This window comes from Ochotona princeps, chromosome 4 (genome assembly GCF_030435755.1).
Source record: "Ochotona princeps isolate mOchPri1 chromosome 4, mOchPri1.hap1, whole genome shotgun sequence".
Taxonomy (NCBI): Eukaryota; Metazoa; Chordata; class Mammalia; order Lagomorpha; family Ochotonidae; genus Ochotona; species Ochotona princeps.
Window position 1 is genome coordinate 72,311,980 of NC_080835.1, and position 24,617 is coordinate 72,336,596.

A 24,617-nucleotide genomic window follows, 5' to 3' on the forward strand; every position below is an offset into this window, starting at 1 on the left:
TGCAGGACCTTATAGGGGGAAAAGACCAGAACAAATCCCTTGGGAGGCAGAAAGGGGAAGCTCGCTCACTTGCAATCTGGCTGCATCACAGTGTACCCCCCCCCAAACACTGCGGAGTGCCCAGGGCAGCCATGGCGACGGCGCAGTGTCAACACTGCACAGTCCACACACCCGCTGGGTCTCTCTTGCCCGCACTCCACAAGGTGTTTGCCACAACAAAACAAAACAAAACAAAACACGGATCCCCTCCTCCCCCAATCGCCATGACTGCTTCCCAACAGCGAGCAGGATCGGGTTGCTGGAGCGAGCTCCGGCCAAGGCTCAGACCCGCAGGTTCATGGTCACACCGGGGCTGGGGGGTGCAGGAGGGAGCTCGGCCGGCGGGTTGGAGCCGAGGGGTCCGCTGCATCCACGGGAGTCCTCGGCGGGACGGACAGCGGACAATGGGGGGCCCGCCGCGAGCGCGCACCCCTCTGCTAGGCCAGGACCCCCGACGCGGGGCTCGCAGCACCCTCCACGCCCCCCACCCCGGGCCCAGGCCCCCCACCACCTCCTGCTCCTCCCGCGCCCCCCGGTGGGTGCTAGGGCAGAGTGGGGGGCAGGGACGGGACGCACCTGAGCGGCCGGGGCGGGGGGAGGGGGCGGCCGAGCACGGGGGGAGGGGTCCGGCGCCGGCCCGCGCGCGCCGCACCTCCCACTTCCGGCGGCGCGAGCGGAGGGGGCGCGGCCCGGGACCCCGGGAGGAGGCGAGGCGGCGGCGGCGGCGGCGTCCTGCCGCCCCCGACGGCGCCCTCTGGCGGCTCGCGGCTGCGGCGGAGGACCGCGGCCCGGCTGAGGGGCGCGGCTCTCCCGGGGCGGCCCGGCTGACGGGGAGGGTCGGGCGCAGTGGCCTCCGGGCGAGAATGGCCGCGAGGTGCTTGGGGAAGGTCGGGACCGACATGCCCTCTACCGCGGGCGCCGTGGACAGAGCAGCCCGCCTGCGGAGGGGCGGGGTGTGCGAGGCGCCGGGAGAAGCGGCCCGGGGGCCGCCCCGTCTCCCCCGGCCAGGCCGCCCTGCGCGCCCGGGAGCCTGAGGGCTCGGGCGGGGACCGGCCGCCGATTGGCCGCGGCGCGGGCGGAAGTGATGCGGCTGTCACTGGCTCGGCGGCCCCCGGGAAGCCGCGAGTTTCCGCGGGGAGGCGGCGGCGGCGGCCGGGCAGGGTGAGTGGGGAACGGGCCGGGCAGAGTCGTGGTTGGCCCGGTGGCGGGGAGCGGGCGGCCGAGGCTGAGGGAGCTGCCCCGGCTGTGAGGGTTTGGACGGTCCGATCGCTGGGGAGGGGTCCCGAGGAGGGCGCACGCTGCACGGGCTCCCTCGGAGTCAGGTATCGCTGCGAGGAGGGCTGGAGCTTGAACTCAGGGCCACCCGCCTGCGCCTCCTGCTTCCTTGGCGACTCGGAGCTGCAGACAGAACCCTACGGCCCTGGGAGGCCGAGGACGGCTTCCAGAAGGAATTGCGAGTTTTTCCTGGAAGCCGGCCGGGTCCCAGGCAGGCAGGCCGGACGATGTCGCGGAAGAAGGGGTGGCACCGTGTCTTGGGGTGCTGTCGCCCTGGCTGTAGAGGTGTTTTATGTAGTGGTGTCTGCAGACAGAGGAGAGGAGGCACCTGAACCGCTTGGGACTGGTGGGGCTACTTCTGCCCAGCGAGGGGAAAATTTAAGGGGGGCGGCGGCTATGGACGGTAACCTAAGAGGACAAGAGGAATGGAGGGTTCTGGAGGGAAAAGACAGGTGGTGTGGAAAGACGCAGATAAAATGCCTGTTTGTGTAGGCTGCCTTGAGTTGCAAACATTTGGGGGTGTGTGAGAACTAAGCCCTGCCCAGGATGCCCCCCCAGCCTGTCCCCAACAGGGACTCCTGCAGGAGCCCTACCAATCATTGAGCTTGCAGGACAAGTTCCCTGGTTCTTTCCAACCCAGGCAGCTGGGGTTTAGAGCCTTGGAGCCCCCAGCCTCACCAGCCAATGATGAGCTGATTCTAGGGGTAACATCTTAGGGCCGCCTCCCAGTCCTGCCTGTCTCCTGTGCACCCACTTTCTCCTTACACATGATCAGCTCCATTGCAGCCTCTGCCTTCCCCCACCCCCCACTTTTGCCCACTCTTGCCCACTCTTTTTTGAAGATTGATTTTTTTTTTATTGGAAAGTCAGATATATAGAGAGAAGAGGAGAGACAGAGAGAAATATCTTTCATCTGATGATTCCAATGATTCACTCCCCAAGTGACCGCAACAGTCGGTGCTGCACCAATCCAAAGCCAGGAGCCAGGAGCTCTTCCAGGTCTCCCATGAGGTGCAGGGTTCCAAGGCTTTGGGTTGTCCTTGACTGCTTTCCCAGGCCACAAGCAGGGAGCTGGATGGGAAACAGGGCTGCTGGGATTAGAACCCGTGCCCATATAGGATCCCGGTGCGTGCAAGGCGAGGACTTAAGTCACTAGGCTACAGCTCCGGGCCTGTCCTGCCCACTTTCACATTTCGAGCTTCCTTTGGAGATGCACAGTTGGGGCATTAGGTGACCATGGAATTCCAGGAAGGGTGTGGGCAACAGTCAGTCAGTCCCCTGCTAGGTCAACTGGAGAAGAACAGAAAGGGGTTACACGTAATAGGACAAAAAGGAGAGTTTTTGGGTTTGGTGCTGGCTCTGCCCTCCTGGACCTGTCCATGACTGGCAAATGATGCTTGGTCGTTGGTGGCCAATGTCTTTGGTCCTGAAGTTCATGGCCGATGGTGCTGAGTTTGGTAGGACACTGTTTTCTTCCATTCTTTGGGCCCACAGATCTGTAGCCTGCGCTGAGTCAGCACTGCTCAGCTGGCCAACGATGCCCTGTCTCCGTCTGCACAAAATGACAGTGCCAGGGTCCATCAGCCCAGGAGCTCAACCTCACACTGAATCCAGGTAGGGAGGAGCCGCTCCCCCTGTTTCCAGCCACTGTGAGAAGTTAGCCCTGAGGGCCACTAGACGGAGAGGGGGACCCCTCTTCGTGAGGGAAGGTTCTCTCCTAAAGATCATTGTGTCTGGGGAGTGACATTCTCTGAGCATGGAGGCGCAGCCAGCTGTTGTTTGCCTGGTGTCCTGGACACAGGGACAGTACCCACTGGCCTGCACTCCCTGGGAGGTGCGGCCCTACCAAAATGAAACAAAAAGGATCAAATGCTGCATAATTTAAAAAGGACAGAGTGGAGGTGACCGGTGAGAGGGGAGCACGCTGGCTCAGCGTGTCCCTCTCAGAACCCTGCCACTCAGCCCTTTGATGTCTTCCCCATCCCTCTCTCTCTGCCTACAGCCTGCTGCTCTGATGCCGAAGGGGAGGCAGGAAGTGCCACACATCGATGCCCCCCTGGGCTTGCCCACCTGCCTCTGGCTGCAGTTAGCTGGGCTCTGCTTACTGCTTCCCTGGCTCCTGGGCCTGGCAGAGGCAGGTGGGCCTGAGGCCCAGTGGCCAGGGGGGCTCAGCTGGGCCGTGCATCTGCACAGCCGGGAAGGTGAGCAGGAGGAGAAGACTATGGAACGGCGGGCTGATGCCCTGGCGCAGGCAGCAGGGCTGGTGAACACGGGGCGTATCGGCGAGCTCCGCGGGCACTACCTGTTTGTGCAGCCTGCTGGGCGCAAGCCAGCCATGGAGGTGGAGGCTGCCCGGCGGCAGGCCGAGGCCGTGCTGGCCGGCCACGCGGATGTGCACTGGCACTCTGAGCAGAGGCTACTCAGACGCACCAAGCGCAGCATCTACTTCAACGACCCCAAGTACCCACAGCAGTGGCACCTGGTAAGTCCCACCCTGCCGTGGCCGGTTGCAAAGGGAACAGTTCCTTCTGAGCCCCTTTTTTCGGGGGAGTGGGTAGGGGAATTCTAACCATATCACTGTTCAGTTGTCCCCATCATTGGCACCTGCAGACTGGGCTGATAGTGTGCCCTCGGTCCATACCCTGCCTCGTGTCCATGCGCTCCACAGTCATAGATCAACTCAGCACGGAAATTCTTTGAGGGCAAATCATGTCTGTACTGAACGCCTCCAACGGGTGTGGAGAAAGCATGTCATGAAAAAGCTGTGTGTGGTTTTTATGTCATGATGGACTTACTCGTTTTTTTATTTTTTAAGAAATCAAGATTGATTTTAATCATTTAAAAGGCAGAATGGGGCCCGGCGGCATGGCCTAGCGGCTAAAGTCCTCGCCTTGAAAGCCTCGGGATCCCATATGGGCGCCGGTTCTAATCCCAGCAGCTCCACTTCCCATCCAGCTCCCTGCTTGTGGCCTGGGAAAGCAGTCGAGGACGGCCCAAAGCTTTGGGACCCTACACCCACGTGGGAGACTTGGAAGAGGTTCCTGGTTCCCAGCTTCGGAACGGTGCAGCACCGGCCGTTGCAGTCACTTGGGGAGTGAATCATCAGATGGAAGATCTTCCTCTCTGTCTCTCCTCTTCTCTGTATATCTGGCAGAATGGCAAAGAGAGGGAGAGACAGGGAAAGATGTCTTTCTCCCCCTGATTTATTTCCCACACGGATGCAGCAGCTGGGACTGGTCCAGGCTGACCCAGGAGCCAGAAACCCATCCAGGTCTCCCTCACGGGTGGCAGGGTCCAAGGACTTGGGCCATCTTTGAAGAAGTGAGATGGGAAGCAGAGCATGTGGGACTCCAGCTGGCACTCTGATATGGAGTCCAGTGTCTGAAGCAGCAGCTTAACCTGCTATGTCACCACACCATCTCCTAGACATACTTTCTTTTCTTTTTCTTTTTTTTAAGATTTATTTATTTGAAAGGCAGAGTAGCAGAGAGAGGGAGAAGCAGAGATTTTCCGTCTGCTGGTTCACTACCCCAAATGGCCACAGTGGTCAGGGCTGGACCAGGCCAAGGCCAGGAGCTTGGAGCTCCCTCAGGGTTGCTGGACATGGGGTCCATCTTCTGCTGCTTTCCCAGGTAAATTAGCAAGAGGTTGGATCAGAAGCAGAGCAGCCAGGATTCAAACAGGTGCTCTGATATGGGACACTGGCATTGCAGGTTATGCCTTAACCTGCTCTACTATAGTGCTGGGCCCTAAACAGGTTTTGTTGTGTTTATTGGAAAGTCAGATATACAGAGAGGAGGGGAGACAGAGAGGAAGATCTTCCGTCTATTGATTCACTCTCCAAATGGCCACAGTGGCCGGAGCTGCACCAATCCGAAGCCAGGAACCAGGAGCCTCTTCCGGGTCTCCCATACTGGTGCAGGGTCCCAAGGCTTTAGGCTGTCCTCAACTGCTTTCCCAGGCCACAAGCAGGGAGCTGGATGGGAAGCAGGGCCACCAGGATTAGAACCAGTGCCCATATGGGATCCTGGCGCGCTGGGCCCCCTAACTATACCCTGGTGTAGTTTTTTTGTTTTGTTTTTTGTTTTTTTTGCCTTGCCATTATTTACTAAGGAATATGGTATAGCTATCATTTTTTATTACACTAGAAGGGTGTATTAGAAGGCTATAAATATCCTATGGCAATCCCATGCTGTTTCTATGAAACCTGTCTCAGTTCCCCGACCTGTGAAAGGGGCTGGCGTATCCCTGCCTCAGGGAGTCACACCTGGGGTCTGGGAGCTGCTACAGGTGAAGCCCTAGACACATGGCAAACTCGACCTGATTAGCAGTAAGTACTGACATCACTGGCACAGTTACCAACACTTAACCCTAGCCACCCTTTTACCCTGAGCCTCTCAGGGGCCATGCCAAACTTCCCTGGAGACCTGAGCTGTGACGAAATTCTCTTGTACCCGTCTGGCTCGGTCTCCACCCGGCCCACTTGGGCTAGAGCCTCTGTCAACCGCTTTGGGGGAGCCCAAAGCGGGCAAAGGGGCTGCTGCCTGTAGCTTGACCTCTCCCTGGGCCGTGCTGTGTGTCACTAGCCTCCCACCTTGTCGGCTCTTGCGCAGAACAACCGACAGAGCCCCGGCAGAGACATCAACGTGACAGGTGTGTGGGAGCGCAACGTCACAGGCCGAGGGGTCACAGTAGTGGTGGTGGATGACGGAGTGGAGCACACTGTCCAGGACATTGCACCCAATTACGTAAGTGCCCGGGAACCTCTGCCCTCCCGCCCACAGCCCACAGCCTGCTTCCTGCTGCAGCCTCAGCCCATCCCTTTGCAAACCCGGGGCTGGGAGATGGGCGGGCTTTCTTCTTTCCTTCCCCAAGCCAACACTGCAGACAAGTAGTTAAGGCATGGCTGGTGGCTCCAGTCGCCCCACTGATGAGCAATCCGAAGAGGTACTTCCTGCTTCCTCTTGCTGCTTCCTGGAGAGGAAGGAGTGGCCCTGCAAATCGCTTCTGAGTGCCTGCCTTCTCTCTGAAGGTGTGCGTTTAGGTAGCCCTAATTCACTTCCATGCAGGATTCCCAAAGTTGTGGGCGCTCCCTTCTTGGCCCATTGCTGCAACAGTCAAGAGAGCAGGTTGCTGTTTCATTTCTCCTTTTCATCCCAGCGTTAAGTCATCCCCTCTTGTGGCCCATGTGGTTTGCGGAGAAATGGGCTAACTGCCACTGCTTGGCATTCCCAGACTGCCAGTTCCTATCCTCCCCTGAGCTCCAAGACCTAACCCCATAGGACCAGTGAGTGACCTCATATCATCTCCCCCACCCCCTGGAATATTTCAGAGCCCAGAGGGGAGCTATGACCTCAACTCCAACGACCCTGACCCCATGCCCCACCCGGACGTGGAGAATGGGAACCACCATGGCACACGCTGTGCGGGAGAGATAGCTGCCGTGCCCAACAACAGCTTCTGTGCAGTGGGCGTGGCCTTCGGGAGCCGTATCGCAGGTGACTGGCACTTCCTTTCGCATGCCACCCTTGGCACACACAGCTTGGAGCCAAGTGCAGCTTATACCGGCTGTCACAGGCCAATCAGTGCGGGGGCATTTCCACCATGAATTTTAGCTCCGGAGCCTACCCCAAAAAGCAGCTGAACATGGAGCTGCTGTTGCCATACACTGGAAGGGCCCCTGCTCACCGCCCCCTCCTTCTGAGCATGGCTCTGCCCCATCAGTGACCTAAGGCCTTGTCATCACGGCTGCCTGTGCTTGGCCCTCCAGTCCCCTGCTGTCCTTGCATTGTCCTCCTTTAAAGGGTGCCTTCTCGAATGGTCTTCCTCCGTGACCCCATGGTCTCTGGAGGCTCGCCATGCTCTCCGTCCTGCTGATGTGGTTGCCTTCTGTTCTTTATCAGAGCTGAGTAACCTTACCTGCCCACCCCTCCCCCACCTCCACTCTGCCTCCAGAGATGGATTTGTCCTTTGCCTCATGGCCCTTTTTCTCTACGGCATAAGCGAAGGAAGGGAATATGGGGTCACCCTCTCCGTGATTCCTAATAATGGTTGGGAACCTACAGGCTGACTGTATATCTCATTCTCCAGCAGAGGGCAGTATTCCTCTGAAAATGAGACTCCAGAAGGCCCCAGAAATCTGGAGTCAGACCCTTCTGAAAGCACTTCTAGCCCTAGAGTCAGCAGGATGTGGTCAGCCTGTTTCAGAGGGTGAAGTTAAACCTTTGTGAGAGTTGGCATGGTAATGGTTCCATTGACTGAGCACCTCTGGGTGTTGGGTACTGGGCTAGATGTTTTAGATGTCATTAAGAGTGGAAGCGGGAAGGCCAGCTCCATGACTCCACTAGACCTCATGCTCAGTAAAGCCCAAGTTCCACTGTGACGTTACAAAACATTACTGCATCTTCATGGGCATAAAAATTCAAGAAGTGCCCGAGAGCCGAGAGGGGAGATTCAGTCTCCCATGTAGGGCACACACCAGCCCACACCCATTGTTGTCGCACTGTTGATGGCTGCTCATGGACCAGCGTCAGTGAGGAGCTGGTGTGACGTCTCCCACCTAGGTATCCGGGTGCTGGACGGACCCCTCACTGACAGCATGGAGGCGGTGGCGTTCAACAAGCACTACCAGATCAATGACATCTACAGCTGCAGGTGAGAGGGGGCCAGGTGGGAGTGCTGAGAAGGGCCGATTCCTGACCTGGCAGGGGTCTCCTGGTTGGGTTCAGTTGATCCATTGCTCTCATTGCTCCCAGCCGCTGGGTTCTCAGGCTAAAGTCGCTGTCACCCCAGTAAGCAGGTTGTTGTTTGCGAGGGGGTGAGCTTTGCTCTCAGTCACAGGGGAGCCGAGTGTCCAGCGCCAGTCCCCAGCACCCTGACAGCTGTCCCTGCAGCACAGGTGCAGCCATGCATGGATACCCCCCCGGTCCTGTCCCCCAGCAGTACCACCTAAACCCATGCTGTTACCCCCAAGAAGCGCTTCCGTTTGCAGAAATAGAGAGCTCCTCATCCTGGGAACCAAGAATTTAACCCAAGTCAAACACCTCTTCATCAGGGGTTGGACCTATGAATGCTTTGTGCATTATTGGGTCCTGAGCTGGAGAGCAGGAGGAGCCCCAAGGGCAGGCCAGCCTAGACTGGGAGGCCCTGGTCCTGGCTCTTACCTCCAGGCATTTCTTCACAGCTGGGGCCCCGACGATGACGGGAAGACGGTAGACGGCCCGCACCAGCTTGGGAAGGTACACAACCGCATGGGGAAGCTGTAGGGGTCTGTGCTCCCTCAGTCCATCCTGCCTCACTTGCCTGCCCCTTCTGGCCCTACTGCCCCCTCCTTGGAGAAGAATATATCTGATCTGGGACCCAGGAGCAGGTTTATTTATTTGTTTGCTGGATCAAAAGCAGAGTAGCCGGGACCCCTGCCAGCATCCAGATGAGATGCTGGCATCTCGGGTGGCAGCCTTATACCGCAGTGCGAGCCCTATACTGGCCTTAGAGGAGTGGCCATGCTTTGGGGCCGGTTCCCTTGGAGCCCGTGCTTGGCTCCCATTCCCACTCATCTGGTTAACAGAATGCATGCAGCTGTTGGGCCAACAGCCCCCTCTCCACCTGGCTCTGTGTGTAACTCTCCTCAGGTGCCCAGAGCCCTTCCACTGGCTTCTTGTCCTCTTTCCAGGAGGGGAGGAGGGCATGACGGGCCTGGGCACAGAGACCTCTCCAGGAATGCTTGGCTCACGGCCTGACCCTCTCACTCCCCAGGCTGCCTTGCAACACGGGGTGATGGCTGGCCGCCGGGGCTTCGGGAGCATCTTCGTGGTGGCCAGTGGAAACGGGGGCCAGCACAACGACAACTGCAACTACGACGGCTACGCCAACTCCATCTACACGGTCACCATAGGTAGGGCCCGGGGGCACTGGGGCTGCTGGAGGGCGTACGGTGCTCCGTGAGAGGAGGGCTGTGTACACCCACGTGCTTCCACGGAGCTGCACACGTGACCCTCATCATGTCTTTGATCTCAGGGAGCTCAGAAAGCTCAGAGCTCAGTGACTCGGAGAGCCCAGCTCTCAGGGGTCCCACTGATCTGCCTCCATCACCCCTGCAACCAGTTACGCCACAGCTCTGACCACTCTCTTCCATCCCCTCCTGCTTGTAGCCTCCCATGAGTCCCATGGCCTAAATCAAGTCCCCTTGTGCCCCCAGCCTTAGCATGTGACTTAGCCAAGTGACTCCATACTGCTTAACATGATTATACTTTTTAAAAAAGGTTTATTTATTTATTTGAAAAGCAGATTTACAAAGAAAGAGAGGATTAGAGATCTTTCATCTGCTGATTCATTCCTCAAATGGCCACAACAGCTGGATCCTAGCTAATAATCTGAAGCTGGAGTCCAGGAGCTTCTTACAGGTCTCCTACATGGGTGCAGAGGCCCAAGGGCTTGAGCCGTCCTCTGCCTTCCAGTGCACAGCAGAGAGCTGAGTCAGGAGCAGCCAGAACTCAAACCAATGCTCATATGGAATCCCAGCGCTGAAAGTGGCATCTTTACTTGCTGTACCACGGCACCAGGCCCGGTTGTGCTTCTTACCTGACCCTAGGCCCATCTGGTTCCTCCTGTGGCCATCTGCACATGGCCCAGTGCCTAGTACAACATGGGGCTTACAGGGGATCCTTCGTGAGTGAACGAAGAGGCTGAGAGGCAAGAAGCCCCCAGATGTACAAGCAGCCTACTGCTTTGGGCACAGAGCACCTTCTGCCGCTCGAGGCTGCCTGGGCTGAGGAGCTGCTTGGGCAAGCTGGACCCTTGAATCACACAGGCCCTCCTCAGGACCAACCCCTCCCCTCCTCTGTGCACAGGTGCCGTGGACGAGGAGGGCCGGATGCCCTTCTACGCGGAGGAGTGTGCCTCCATGCTGGCGGTCACCTTCAGCGGAGGAGACAAGATGCTCCGCAGCATCGTAAGTCCTGCCGCCTCTGCCCCGTCACACCCCCCCAGGCATGTGCTTCTGTTGCTGCTCCCCTGTGCTGTCAGATCTGCCTCTTACCATTTTTGATGACACGCTGAGTATTGCACTGCTTCAACAGCATCTTTGAAATGTCTTCCTTTGGTAGGATTTGGATTTTGGCTAATCTGTGGGCTTAGAAAACTCATTCCTCTGCTCTTCAGTCCTTATGTAAATACGCTGTGTTCTGGCCCTGTGCATCCTCAGCAGGGAAGCGAGTGGCTGTTCCTACTGGGTGGGCAGGACAGCCCTTAGCCAGGAGCTAGAGAAATGTGCCCTGTCCATTGAGAGCGCCTTTTCTGCTCAGCTATCATTGGAGCCACAGTAAGGAGCCTGGAGCGGGGCAGGACCCATCTGCAGCCTCTAGAACTCACTGCCTTGCCCCTGGCCAGGCTTCACTCTCTCCCCTCAGGTTTAACCCAGGTCTCTGAGAGCTGCTGTGGGGCAAGGCTGATTCCAGGCAAGAGCTGGGTCCCAGCCAGCTGGTGTCAGATTTCTCCAGTGGCTGAGTTGGGAGGGCTCCCTGAGACCACTGGGAATCTGGCTGCTTTGTCTTCATGCCGGGTCAAGTTCATTTTCCAAAACATGGAATCTTGTTATGTCAATAAATTACTTCTGGTCAACACAATATTCCAGGGGCCCTTTGCCAGTTGACCCCTACTCCATGCCCGCCTCACTCCAAAAAAAAAAGGCTCCAGAGCACAGTGAAAAGGCAAGAGAGACTGCTCGGCAGGCTGGGGTTTGAGCACCCCAGGCCTGTCGGCTTCAGGAGGACGGGCAGGGACCCACGCTTTGTTGACCCTCGGCCCCGGCAGAGCTCCAACAACCCAACTCCCCTGTGTGGGCAGAGGCCTAAACAGGTACCACAGCAACATTGCCACTCTTTTTTTTTTTTTTTTAAGATTTATTTATTTTATTACAAAGTCAAATATACAGAGAGGAGAGACAGAGAGGAAGATCTTCCATCTGATGATTCACTCCCCAAGTGAGCCGCAATAGCCGGTGCTGCGCCAATCCGAAGCCGGGAACCAGGAACCTCTTCCGGGTCTCCCACACAGGTGCAGTGTCCCAATGCATTGGGCCGTCCTCGACTGCTTTCCCAGGCCACAAGCAGGGAGCTGGATGGGAAGTGGAGCTGTCGGGATTAGAACCGATGCCCATATGGGATCCCGGGGCGTTCAAGGCGAGGACTTTAGCTGCTAGGCCACGCTGCGGGGCCCAGCATCGCCACTCTTGATCCGTGGCACCTGGCTTCCCTCCTCCCAAGTCAGCTTAGGATCCTCAACCCCAGTCCCACCTTCCCACCTTCCGTCCGAAGTCTAATGTATCCAGGAATGAAAAGAGTTTGCTTTGCCAAGTTCCCATCCTGGGACTATTCTGGCCCCAGAACCCTCCTGCTGCCAGTTTCTGTTCAATGACTGGAGCAGTGGGCAGAGCTGTCCTCCCAAGGGCAGGGGCTGGGAGCTCTCCAGCACATGGCTGCCTGGGGGACCTCCCATGGGATTTTCTAGGGTTCCTGCCACCATGGGCGATCACGTGTCCTTCATAGGAAGTGGCGATCTACTCTCTGGCCCAGCACAGGCTGGCCCCATCATGAACACTGTAACTTGAAAAGTGCTTTTCCCTTTCCTTGTGGGAGTGCAGTGGAGGAGATTACATCTCCAGGCCCTGCTGGAACAGCTGGGAGGGAAGTAATAAGTATAATGGAGACAGGGCAGCTCTTGGCAGAACCTGGCATCCCGGAGTCTGACTCAAAAGTGAAATTTGGAAGAAATAAATTCTTTGCTGTTAGCAGTGGCACTGTGTGCCAAGGGGTCTGGGTGCCACCACAGAGAGTGCCTTTGGGAGGCTCCGTGGCTGTCGAGGAATGAACAGAACCCTGTATGCACGTCATCTTGTCCTCCCACCAGTCCCATGCCTTCAGTTCAGAAGCACAAGTAGACAAGGGGGCCCATGCAAACCAAGCTGAGAGGCTCAGCCCAGAGCAGTGGAGCAGCTGGCCCTGTCGAAGGCTGGAGGACCAGGCCTGCAGTCTGTGGACGTGGGGGGTGTGCAAGGACACAGCCCTCTCCCTGGGAACATGCTCCTCAAGTTTGCCCCTGTCACTGAGCTGCCAAGTTGTATTTCCTTGCTTGGTGCCGTCACTGTTGTTCCAGCTCCAGCTGGGGCCCGGGAGCTGCCCTGGCTCCTTCCTGCGTCTGGCTTGGTTGCGGGAGTTGGAGAACTGGGTGGAGAGGCCGGGCATGAGAGCAGCAAGAATGGGGAAGCGTGAGTCTGTGCCAGAGGCCTCCCGCCACTCTCGTCCTATTGCCCCTCGGAAGTGACTTGAATTTTACTGTCCATGCCCCTCTCTTTCAGAGGTCTTCTTAAGGAGGCCAGAGTGGCGAAGGTCTCCTTTGTCCTTTGTCCCTGCTGGCACCATCGCCATCTCTGGTCTAAGGTTCAGCTCGAAAAGAGGAAAGCCTAATCAGGGCCTTGTTCTAGCCTGCACTAACCTCCCCCTTCCCCCCTCTCCATGACACCCTAGAATTCCGTCTCTAACCACTGTCCACTCCCCAGGTGACCACTGACTGGGACCTTCAGAAGGGCACTGGCTGCACTGAGGGCCACACAGGGACCTCGGCTGCAGCGCCCCTGGCGGCTGGCATGATCGCCTTAATGCTGCAGGTGCGGCCCTGCCTCACGTGGCGAGATGTCCAGCACATCATCGTCTTCACGGCTACCCAGGTAGGACAGCAGCAGTAGACCCCAGAATCCATGTGAGGAAAAGGGGGAGACAGACGGTCAAGGTCCCAAATGCCAAGTGTCTGGTCCTTTTCAGCACTACTTGTGTAAAGAGCAAGGATCCCACAAAGAAACCAGTCCCCACGCTGCTGGTGCCCTTTGCTCACAGAGAGCGCCAGGCAGCCGCTAGCCAATGCCTCCTAGCACCCCCCTCTAGAGGCAAGCCACCGGGGTGGTGACATCATGGGACTTTGAACTTTTGTCCTAGCTTTCCTTGGGGAATCCTTTCCTGGTAGCCTCACTGGGGGAATGAGCTGGCTCAGCTGACCAGGGTGATTGGGAAAAGGAGCGTGAGGTGCTGGGGTTTGCACTGGCAAGGCCTGGGACTCACAGGGGCCTCTATTGTCCCAGTACGAAGATCGGCATGCAGACTGGATCACCAACGAGGCGGGCTTCAGCCATAGCCACCAACATGGTTTTGGCCTGCTCAATGCCTGGAGACTTGTGAATGCGGCAAAGGTGACCGGGATGGCAGGCAGGGTACCCTGTGTGGTGGGACCGAGGGAAGGGGCCACAGGCCTGGAGCACTGCTTCATGCATGTGCGTTTGTGTCATTCAACCCCATCAACTGAGAACTGGCAAAGCAAGCTCAGCGCTGTCAGAGAACCTTCCAGACTAGGGGCAGAGTGAGCTGGGCTGAGGAGCCTGGGGAGGGAGAGGTTGTGATAAGGACAGGAGACAGAAGGAGGCCATGCATGAGTGTGTGTCCCTCGCAGGTCTGGACCTCTGTCCCTTACTTAGCTTCCTACGTCAGCCCTGTAATCAAAGAGAACAAGGCCATCCCGCAGTCGCCCCGCGCCCTGGAGGTCCGCTGGAATGGTAAGTCGTCAGTACGTAGGGGTTAATCCGCTGTCCGGCTCCGGGTGGAGTGAGGGAAAGTTAAACTCACCCTCCCTGCCGCCTTCCACCCCTTCCTGGAGGAGCTGAGCTCTGGCCAAACCTGTGCAGTTTGCTTTGACCATTTTAGGACATGTTGCTGCTTCTGAGTTGGCTGGCCCCGGGCTGCTAAACAAGACCTTTCTCCCGAGTTACTGGTAGCAGAAGGAGTTGCTGAGCGACCAGCTGGCTAGCAAGACATTGGCGGGAGGAATCGGGCAGGGCCCAAGGAGCCGTGCAGTGGCTGAAACACTCTCCTGCCCCCTGTGCTCAGGGCTGGCCAGCAGTCCTTGGGAAGTAAAGCAAGTCCCCCATTAGGTTCTCGGCCTTGTGTAGTGGAGGGTAGAGGAATGCTTGGTCATCCCCCCCCACTCCATGGGCTGCTAGGATCAATGGCACGGATGAGAAGTGTATCTTCTGACTGGCGAGCTGGGAGCTCCTTCCAGGGAAGAGGAGGCTGCCAGCCTGTGCCAAGAGGGCCTCTGCAAGCTTCCCAGAGCGCTCCCTACCTCTGCCTCCTTAGGAGATTTTTTTTTTTTCCTCTTGAGAAACTTTGATGAGCAGAGCTCTCCACTACTTCTGAAGCTGAAGCGTGCCATGCGTGGTGTCCAAAACCAGAACCCTGGTCTCCCTGGGCTATGGCTGGAGAAGCCTTAAACAGAGACAAGGATTCCCAGGAAGGTCTCCTGAGAAAGGGCACCCAGCCCTGGCCTGGGTTCCTGCCACGTGGCAGGAAACCTATGGGCCCAGGCTCTGTGTTTCCCTAAAAGGAATTGCTGTCTTGCAAAGGGCATGAAGCAGCAGCCCAGGCGGAGGAGGTCACTTAGAGCCCCAGGAATGCAGTCCCCCCGGGAACCCCTGGCTTTGTGCTTGCTTAGGTGTCGTGGAGGTCACATGCCCGTCCACGCAGCCTGAGGATTTAGGTCCTCTTTATCCTCCTCTGCTTCACAGTATGGCAGGCTGGGGCCGGGACAAGGGGCCAGGGTGGGGATGAGGTTGCCCCAGGATGTCTGGTGAAACTCCTTAGCTATCAAGGCCCCTGGCACCTGCTATGTGTCACTAGCAGTGAGACAAAGAAGGACAGGCTGTCCTGGGCAGAGGATAACATGGGGGTGCTAGGTAAGGAAGCAAGCTGACGAAGAGAGGGAAAGAGCCTGCAAGTTGAGCTCATGGAGTCCTTCGTCTTGCTGGAGAGCAGCAAGCAGGACCGCTCCTCGTTTCAGGGGCCAGACAAGATGGCCTCTCCCCTCTTAAGGACCCCTTTCCCCATAGGCAGGCAGGACTGAGGTGGAAGCTTCTGGGCCCCCTTGCGATGGAGGGCAGTCAGCCCATTCTGAAGCAATGGATGGGCCAGAAGCCTCGTCCCCTCCAGCCACGCTGCAGTCTTAGTCCAGCAGGATCTGGTGGCCTAGTGTCTAGAGGCTGGACGTGAGCTTTCTAGAAGGTGGGGAAGCTGAGCGTCACCATGAGAGAAGAGGAACTGAAATTCCTCAAGGACTCCAGGGCAGTGCCACTTGGGTGGCCAGCATTTAAGTCTACCAGACACTGTTTGCCAATATTTATATAAATGGCAAAGTGATTGAGGTGGAGAAAGAAGGCAAGATTTTCCCTGTGCTGGTTCACTCTCCAAATGCCTGCCAACACCCAAAGCTAGGCCTGGATCCCACAATCCAGCCAGGTCTCCCCCTTGGCTAAGAGGGACCCAAGGCCTTGAGCCAGCATCCGCTGCCTTCAGGATGCACCTGAGCTGGAAGCGGGATGGGAAGCAGAGCCTCGAGGACTCGACCCAGCTCTGCCAAGCTTCCCAGAGCGCTCCCTGCCTCTGCCTCCTTAGAGGATTTTTGTTTTTCTTCTTGAGAAACTTTGATGAGCAGTGCCTTAGCTTATTGCACCACACTGTCCTCCCCTCCACGAGATATTTAAAATGTGGCTAATGTGACCAAGCAACTAAACTTTAACCTTAGCTGTAATTAGTGTAAACACACACACCTAAGGAAGGAGACAGGCCTGAGTTTTTCCCCTGCCACAGGAGGCTTAGGGAAACAGGTGTGTGCCTTTCAGTGTCCGTGGATCTGGAGCCTCTGCCAGGAGGTGGGAGGGAGGGAGGGCGGGGCTGGGGAGGAGTGCTTTGGTCATAAGGGAGAGAGTGTGTGTGTGTGTGTGTGTTCAGAGATTCCTGAGCGCCCACTTGCACCTGCCTACCCATCCTTATTTGCACTTGGAGTGTACTCATTCACCCTCTGCCTGCAGTGGGAGGCCTATTTCTTCACCTCTCTGCAATTTCTCCCGACTGAGTCTGCCTTCTGCCTGTAAATGAAAGTCTCTGCCAGCCTTCAACCAGCAGTGCTGCCAAATGCATGAGCTAAGGCAATAGCTCCCTGTTACCTGGGCAGGCTGCCCTCATTAGTCACTGCACCCCTTTCCTCATCGTTCCAGGGCTGGCTGAATTCACCATTCTTTTTGTTTTAGTGGGTTTTTTTGGGGGGTGGGGTTAGTATGTATTTATTTTTTATTGGAAAGGCAGATTTAGAGAGTAGAAGACAGAGAGAAAGCTCTTCCATCTACTGGTTCACTTTTTTTTTTTAAGTTTTATTTTATTTTTATTGGAAAGGCAGATATACAGAGAGAAGAGACAGAGAGGAAGAGCTTCCATCTGATGGTTCACTTCCCAAGTGGCCGCAGTGGCCAGAGCTGAGCCAATGCAGAGCCAGGAGCCTCTTCCAGGTCTCCCACGTGGGTGCAGTGTTCCAAGACTTTGGGCCACCCTCAACTGCTTTCCCAGGCCACAGACAAGGAGCTGAATGGGAAGCGGAGCTGCCAGGATTAGAACCGGTGCCCATGTGGAATTCCGGTGTGTTCAAGGCGAGGACTTTAGCCGCTATGCTATCTATTGCACCAGACCCTGGTTCACTTTCTAAATGGCCACAATGGCTGGAGCTAAGCTGATCTGAAGCTAAAAACTTCTTCTGGGTCTCCCATGTGGATGCAGTGTAGCAAAGCCGTGGTTAATCTTCTACTGCTTTCCCAAATTTATTTTTTGTTGGAAAGTTAGATTTACAGAGAGAAAAATTCCTGCATCCAGAATTTTTGGAGAGTGTGTCCACTCCTCAAGTGGCCACAACAGCCAGAGCTGAGCCAATCTGAAGCCAGGAACCCGGAGTTTCTTCCAAGTCTCCCAGGGTGGTATAGGTCCCAAGGCATTGGACCATCCTCTACTGCTTTCCCAGGCCACAAACAGGAAGCTGGATGGGAAGTGGAGCAGCTGGGACATGTACTGATGCCCATGTGGGATGTCGATATCAGCGCTTAAAGGGGAGGATTGGCTGATAAAGCCATTGTGCTGGCGCCTGAGTTCCTCATTGTTGTCATTCTGACACTTCCCGCAGCCCGCTTCTCCAGCTGCTGGGACCTCCTTTTCCCAAAGTCCTCTTCTGACTTGTCTGCCCAACACACTCGTTTTCATTGCTTTTTTCCTCCTCAGCAGTGTCACTGTGTTGATGGCTTCAGCTCCCGTCTTGCCACAAATGCTTCCTCTGCGTGCACACTTACTCTGATGCTGCTTCAGGGAGAAGACAGAGATTGCCAGGACATCCACAGATTAAGTACAATGCAGCCGTGACATCTTGGGTGGGAAGGAGTGTTAGAGATTAAAGAGACCCACTGTATGGCCCAGAGTAATGGCTTTTGGTTAATTCTTCCCTTGCAAGTTCTGGAATCCCATATGGGTGTCAGTCCATGTCCTGGCTGCTCTACTTCCCATCCAGCTCCCATCTTCTGGTTCACTCCCTAACAGCCAGAGTTGGGTTACACCAAAGCCACAAGTTGCTTCGGGTCTTCTCTGCAGCTACAGGGGCTCAAGCACTTGGACTAGCTTCTTCTGCCCTCCCAGGTCCTTAGTGCTGGTCCAAATGTTTGAGCCCTTGCAGTCACAATGCTACATCCTTTCTACCACCTTTCAGTCCTCACCCCTACCTTTAATTTTGGTTTACCTATCACTAAAAACTCCACATCTTCTAGACAAATGGGAGCATGAGGAAGCATCCTCATTCTACCTGGGTATGGTTTTACTGGTTGAAAATAATGTTCCTCTCTATGTCTGCCTTTGCAGTAAAAATAAGTAAATCTTTAAAAAAAAAATGAAGCAGCCAGGACTCACACCCGGCACCTGTCGGATGCCAGCACGATAGGCTACAGCTTAGTGCACCACACCATAGTGCTCACCCTGTGGTGCAAAAACTTTTTGCAATCCTCACAATTTTTGCTTAATGCAATTTTCCAGGAGTTTATTGAAGGTTTCTTATATAGCTGGATTTCAAAATTTTTTGCACTAAAATAAATTTTAAAATGTATCTACCTGAAAGGCAAAGAGATAAATGGAGATATCCTAATTCGGTGGTCTACTCCCCCAAAGTACCAGTAATAGAGCTGCGCCAGGCCGATGCCAGGAGCCTAGAACTCAGTCCCATGTGGGAAGTGGGGACCTAAGTACTTGAGCCATCCCCTCGGGCTCCCAGGTTACCCAGCAGCCAGAAGCTGGACTGGACAACACTACCAGAACTTGAAGCTAGGCATTCCAACATGGCGTGACGTCACTGCCACGTCGAGCACCTGTCTCCTTGTCCCACAAATGAACAGCTCACCTTTTAAGGTCCTTTTCTCCAGGGACCTTTTGAAGAACCCTCATCCAATCAGAGATCTTCATAGGTATTTTTTTTTTCAACGTGTTATCAGGAATAGTTGGGTCTTTAATTTTCTCTCTCTCTTTTTTTTTTTTCTTCAAGATTTTGGTTTTTTTTTTTTTTTTTTTTTAATCAGAAAGGCAGATATACAGAAAGAAGGCGATACAAAGAGAAAGATCTTCCATCCGCTGATTCACTCCCCAAGTGGCCACAACGGCTGGAGCTGAGCTGATCCAAAGCCAGGAACCTGAAGCCTCTTCCAGGTCTCCCACACTGGTGCCAGGTCCTAAGGCTTTGGGCCGTCCTCGACTGCTTTCCCAGGCCACAAGCAGGGAGCTGGATGGGAAGTAGAGCAGCCAGGATCAGAGACAGGCCCAGTTGTGTATTTTCTTGGCTTTACTTTGGTTAATCTACTTTTCTGATCTAATTTGCATTGCCTGTATAATAAGACGACCCACAATGGAAGTGACACTCAAAAGTAAAGCAGGCCCAGCCAAGGACCAGGTCCAGGATGTGGGTGGCTGGTGCGGGATGGAGTGAGGTGTTTGAAGTCCAGTGTGTTGTGAGAACATTGGGCAGGTAGGCCACATGTACACTGCTATTGCAGTGGAGAATGGGCAGTGGCATACTTCCGTGAATAAGGGGAAGGTGACCACGAGTGGCCAGGAAGGACAGAAGGTGGTGTCATGGAGAGCCTCTCCTGCTTCAGCGCTCCTCATCCATATATAGGGGAAGAACCGACCTTCTGTCCCTTCAGCTCCCCTTCTGTCTTCCCACAGCCATATTTTTTTAAAAAGATTTATTTATTTTTATTGGAAAGGTAGATATACAGAGAGGAAGATCTTCCGTCCGATGGTTCACTCCCCATGTGACCACAATGTCTGGAGCTGAGCCAATCAGAAGCCAGGAGACTCTTCCAGGTCTCCCATGTGGGTGCTGGGTCCCAAGGCTTTGGGTCATCCTCAACTGTTTTCCCAGGCCACAGACAGGAAGCTGGATAGGAAGCGGGACTGCTGGGATTAGAACCCATGCCCATATGCGATCCTGGCACAAGGAATTTAGCCATTAGGCTTTTGTGCCTGGCCATTCTTCCTTTTTTTTTTTTTTTTTTTTAAGATTTATTTTTTTTTTATTACAAAGTCAGATATATAGAGAGGAGGAGAAGCAGAGAGGAAAGTCTTCCGTCCAGTAATTCACTCCCCAAGTGACCACAACAGCCGGTGCTGCGCCAATCTGAAGCCGGGAACCAGGAACCTCTTTCGGGTCTCCCACGCGGGTTCAGGGTCCCAAAGCATTGGGCGGTCCTTGACTGCTTTCCTAGGCCACAAACAGGGAGCTGGATGGGAAATGGAGCTTCTGAGATTAGAACTGGCCCCCATATGGGATCCCGGGGAATTCAAGGCGAGGACTTTTTAGCCGCTAGGCCACACCACCGGGCCTTTTTTTTTTTTTTTTTTTTTTAATATAAACAATTGTGACTTCACTGGACATTGCAGAGAAAAGGTCGGGGGAGTGCCAGGCACCTCACTTGCAGCATTACCGTCTTAGGAACTGCAGTACACTATCCAGCAGACTGGCATTGGAACAGTGCATAGGGCTTGTTCTAAGCTCACCAGTCCTATGTGCCAGCAGTGCGTGGGTGTGGGGAGGGGGTGTTCACAGTTCTGTGCAGGCTTCTCCCAAGCACAGTCTTGCTGAGCCGCCCACCATAGGACTCCTGTGTTAGCCCTTGGTGGTCACACATGCCTGCCCTCAGCCCTGACCCCTGGCAGCCACCAGTGTGCTGCCCATCAGCACCCTACACTAGTTTGTAGAGCGTGCAGCATGGAGCCCTCTGACACTGAGTTTTCTTCACTCAGCATAATTTCCTTAACATTTATCCATTTCAATCCACTTTTTTTACGTGGTATTTTTATTATTATTATTAATTTTGGATTGTTTTCCTTGTGACTTGTCTCACCTGTCTTTGTACATGCTGTCTCCTTCTAGAATACCCTCTGCCAACCCTCCATGTTCGTTTCCATCAGCATGTGGCTCACTGTGCCTACACCCGACTGACTCAGGTCTCTTCCCTTGTCAATTGTATTCCTTGCATCACATCATCTTCCACCTGTCAGTAGAAGGCAGGGGCGATGCCCAGCTTGTATTTCTCTTCCCAGCTCCCAGGACAGTATTGGAGGTGTGGCAGGCTCTCGGTAAATAACTATTGGAGTAAGTGAGAGATTAAAGTCACTCTGTTAGGTTCTGAGGTCTTGGCTCCATGCTACACTGTGTTCCCTACTCAACTCCAGGCTTGAAAGCGGCAACTGCATTCCATTCGCTAGCAAACACTGGGGCCCACTTAGATCCCACTAGATGTTTAGTCAGCTGCTTCAGACAGCGTGTGCCTTTGTATATGTTGGGGTGAAGTGTGGGCGTAAGTTTTTATGGGCTGGTTTCCCAGCTGCCTAGCCTGACTTCCCACAGTCAGCAGGACCGACCTGGAGATGTCGGGGCTGAAGACACTGGAGCACGTGGCTGTAACTGTCTCCATCACTCACCCGCGCCGTGGCAACTTGGAACTGAAGCTTTTTTGCCCCAGTGGCATGATGTCGCTCATCGGTGCCCCACGCAGCATGGACTCGTACGTACAACTGCCCATGGCCTTCTGAGACCTCCTCCTGACCAGGGCTACTGTGAGTGGTTACTGGCCCTGTCCTAAGCCACCATGGCCCTGGCTGTCTTTGGCAGCCGTCTCGCACTTTCACTCAAGTGCATGGACTGTGCAAGGGTACACTTTACCTGTTTTCTCTCACCTCTGTATGGACTTCCAACTCTGTCACCTCCTTTTTACAAATGCAGAGCTAGTAAGTGCTGAGAAACCAAGGATGGACTAAATCCATGGGGCTCCCTATACCACACTGACACGAGCCCCTCATGCCCTGAGGTCCCAGGAGCAAGGGATAGCACTTGAAGATCCTTGTAGCACCCTCCCTGGATCACCACAGCTCACTTGCATGTCTATCAGAGCAAAGAAATACTATTTCCAGAAGGACTCAACCCCCTCCACTTTCTCTGCCTGATTTTCCCCACAGGGATCCCAGCGGCTTCAATGACTGGACCTTCTCTACCGTGCGATGCTGGGGGGAGAGAGCGAAGGGAGTCTATAGACTGGTCGTCAGGGATGTGGGTGAGCTCCCTGCTGTCCCCCCAGGGCCCTGCCTCCCCTGACCGGCCCCAGCCCCGTCTGCATCTCAGAGTCTCCCACGTGGAATACACAGGGTTGCCACTGGACCAGGAGGGCAGTTGCCAAGAAGTATGCCCCCTTGAGACTGTGGGCATTGATATCTAAGACTGTTCATTTATACCACCTCTCGTATTCTTTGGAGAAGTGACTGATCCATTCTTCCTCAGGATAGCAACAAAAATTCCTTGTTGAGCCACATTTCAAGTCCTTTCACATATAACCATCCTTCGGCCAGGCCCGGTAGGCAGGTAAGGGCAGGACTAATCTTCCCCATTCTTTTTGAACAACTGAAGTCCAGAGGTCTGGAGTGACTTGCCAGGGGCGCTGCAGTCTCAGTAAACACTGACCCTGCAATCCCAGAGAAGATTCTGGAAGTGGAGCCCAAACTCCCAGCTTCCAGGCCAGTTAGGTATTCATGAGACCAGTGCTTCTCAAACCTGTCTTTAATTCAGTAGAAAAGACATGTTTTTCTCCCCAAGCAGAATTGTAGCTGAAACCCCCCAAAAATCTGAGACATTTCTGTTGCAGAGTACAAGCTCTCTACCTCCCCTTCCTGTTCCCGCGGGACCCCACAAGGCATTCTGCACAATCTGGGGTGAGGGGAACACAGACAAGGGCTGCGGCAGACTGGGCTCTGAGTCCCTTTGAGGGCAGGGAGTGTGGCTGGGCTCTGCCGGGTGGCACGGCCCACGGAGGGCATGGCTCACACACTGCCCTGCTTGCTGCCCCAGGAGATGAGTCACTGCAGGTCGGCGTCCTCCGGCAGTGGCGGCTGACCCTATATGGCTCTGTGTGGAGTCCAGTAGACATCAGGGACCGACAGAGGTGGGTGAGGCCGCGTGTGTCCGAGGGGAAGAGGGGCCAGAGCATCCCGCTGCACTTGTAGCTCTGGGCTCAGGCCAGCAGTAGACAGAGCCGTGGGCCAGAAGCCGTGCTGTTGCCCTGTCCTTGTTACTGTGGGGCGGGAGTGTGGTGCCAGGGGTCAAGGGAAGGGCTTTCAGGAGGGCATCTTGGTCCCTTGCCTTCCGCACAGGCTGCTGCAGAATGCCATGAGTGGAAAGTACCTGCATGACAGCTTCACCCTGCCCTGCCCCCCGGGGCTCAGCATCCCTGAGGAGGACGGGTACACCATCACTCCGAACACACTCAAGGTACGTGGCAACAACAAGCCACACATAGGGACGCACCGTGCTGGGTACCTGGTCCCTGCGGTCCTAACGGGAGCGGAATACTGCTATTCCTACTGTACGAGCCCACTCTTGGAGAGCAGTGCTTGAATGGGGGAGTGAGCAGGGCATGCCCTGGGATGGGAACTCAGTGGCTGCGGGTCTCAGACACCAGACCCTGACACATCCCTTGCTGTGACCCAGACCCTGGTGCTGGTGGGCTGCTTCACTGTCTTCTGGACCGTGTACTACATGCTGGAGGTGTACCTGAGCCAGAGGAGTGTGGCTTCCAGCTCAGCCTGCAGGAACGGGGCCTGCCGCTGGCCCCGCCGGAACCGGAAAGCCAGGGAGGAGGGCACAGAGCTGGAGTCAGTGCCACTCTGCAACCGCAAGGATCTCCATGGTGGGGAGGTGGAGAGCACAGACCCTGCTGCCAGCCCTTGCCTCCTGGGCCCAGAGCACCTAGAAGAAGGGGCCTGGCACCTAGCACTGAACAGCAAGGGTGCTCTGGACTGCCCTCCTCAACAGTGCCCCCCAGAGCTGCTACAGGACCAGCAGGAGCAGATTTGCTGACCCGGAGCTTGGCCCCGTGTGAGACAGGCCTCCCTTCTCCAGATGGAAGGAACTAGGAAAGCTGTTCCCGGCCGACTATGGGAACTCTGGGAGAAGGGCCTCCACAGTGTCCTCCAGCTGTGCTCAGGGAGTGTAGGCCTTCTCCAGGCTCCAGGGGGAGGGGATTGATGCCAGAGAACACTCTGATGACAGCCACAGGTCTCCCTCCAATTCAACAGGAGCTCCTGGTGAGAAGGTCTTGGACAAGGCCATTGGTGTCCCATTGGGAAAGGCTCCAGCCTTCAGTCTCTTGGGTGAGCATGAATGGAGAAGGTACCTGTCCGTGTCCAGGAGAGCTTCTCACAGAGGCATCTCGGGGTCACTTAAGAAGGGGGTGCAAGGGAAGACGGCTGTGCCTGTCCTGAAAGCAGCTGCCTCCATCCCCTTTCTCTCTGCTCTTGTGCAGAAGGCAGCCTGGAACATGGCCCTGCCCTGTCACCCCAGGGGAAGGATCTGTACGAGGGCCCAGCAGGGGTGGGGTTCAGCTTCCTGGGGCCAAGCTGCCCCCTTAGGGAAGTCAGGAAGGAGGCGGAGCAGGTGCCACTCAAGGGCCGAGACCACCCTGTCTTCCTTTGCAACCGCTCAGGGACACAGCCCTCTCCGGAGGCCAGCTGCCTGCCTCCCAGGCTGGGCCTCCTCCCCTAGAACCAGCTAATGGGCTGATTGGAATTTTCCTTTTAAATGCTGAAGTTTGAGCTTACTCTTTTCACAGCAACATTTTGTTGGCCTTTTTTTTTTTTTTTCTGCGCAGCTTTTCCAAAATAAAAATCTTCCAAACCATCCTGCCCCCACTTCCCTGTCTCTTTTGACTCCTGCACCCCCAAGAGCTCACGGACATGGCCAGGCTGTTCCTCTTGCCCTCAGTCCCCAGTCCCTCTCTCCTGGTGTGTAGCCTGCTCCCCAGGGAGGACTCAGGGCAAAGCAAACCGCCAGCCAGGCCTGAGAAAAAGGCACGGATATATTTT

General features: G+C 55.6%; 3 protein-coding genes across 7 annotated transcripts in view; 1 reads left to right on the plus strand and 2 right to left on the minus strand.

Moving 5' to 3' along the window:
• RNF214 (ring finger protein 214) overlaps positions 1-1,039 on the minus strand; it is a 39,052-nt gene extending 38,013 nt beyond the window's left edge. For all 5 annotated transcript variants that reach the window (XR_009245352.1, XM_058663864.1, XM_058663863.1 and 2 more), the window contains exon 1: positions 616-1,039. The gene's annotated coding sequence lies outside the window, so the exon portion shown is untranslated. The remainder of the gene's footprint in view (positions 1-615) is intronic.
• Positions 322-2,095, minus strand: LOC131480008 (basic proline-rich protein-like). Its single transcript, XM_058662312.1, has 3 exons — positions 2,069-2,095; positions 616-1,367; positions 322-403 (listed from the first exon to the last, which is right to left on the minus strand). The coding sequence occupies exons 1-3, from the start codon at positions 2,093-2,095 to the stop codon at positions 322-324; spliced, it is 861 nt and encodes a 286-aa protein (XP_058518295.1).
• Positions 1,074-24,437, plus strand: PCSK7 (proprotein convertase subtilisin/kexin type 7). The gene is made up of 17 exons (XM_058663865.1): positions 1,074-1,200; positions 2,809-2,928; positions 3,317-3,796; positions 5,928-6,062; positions 6,647-6,812; positions 7,878-7,968; positions 8,498-8,552; positions 9,070-9,208; positions 10,164-10,264; positions 12,869-13,036; positions 13,445-13,552; positions 13,810-13,912; positions 21,115-21,271; positions 21,723-21,817; positions 22,606-22,699; positions 22,908-23,025; positions 23,245-24,437. Exons 3-17 carry the CDS (start codon positions 3,329-3,331, stop codon positions 23,611-23,613), a joined length of 2,367 nt encoding a protein of 788 aa, XP_058519848.1. The 5' UTR covers positions 1,074-1,200; positions 2,809-2,928; positions 3,317-3,328; the 3' UTR covers positions 23,614-24,437.
• Positions 24,438-24,617: the final 180 nt, after the last annotated feature.

Excerpts from the sequence above, each read along its gene's own strand:
- LOC131480008 (XM_058662312.1), bottom strand. The coding sequence starts at position 2,095 with ATGGAGCTGATCATGTGTAAGGAGAAA. Across the intron at positions 1,368-2,068 it reads TGATCATGTGTAAGGAGAAA|CGATACCTGACTCCGAGGGA; the intron begins GTGGGTGCACAG and ends CCCTCCTCGCAG. Across the intron at positions 404-615 it reads CCCCCGCCCCGGCCGCTCAG|CGGACCCCTCGGCTCCAACC; the intron begins GTGCGTCCCGTC and ends CCGTGGATGCAG.
- PCSK7 (XM_058663865.1), top strand. The coding sequence starts at position 3,329 with ATGCCGAAGGGGAGGCAGGAAGTGCCACACATCGATGCCCCCCTGGGC. Across the intron at positions 8,553-9,069 it reads GCCCGCACCAGCTTGGGAAG|GCTGCCTTGCAACACGGGGT; the intron begins GTACACAACCGC and ends CTCACTCCCCAG. Across the intron at positions 9,209-10,163 it reads CATCTACACGGTCACCATAG|GTGCCGTGGACGAGGAGGGC; the intron begins GTAGGGCCCGGG and ends CTCTGTGCACAG.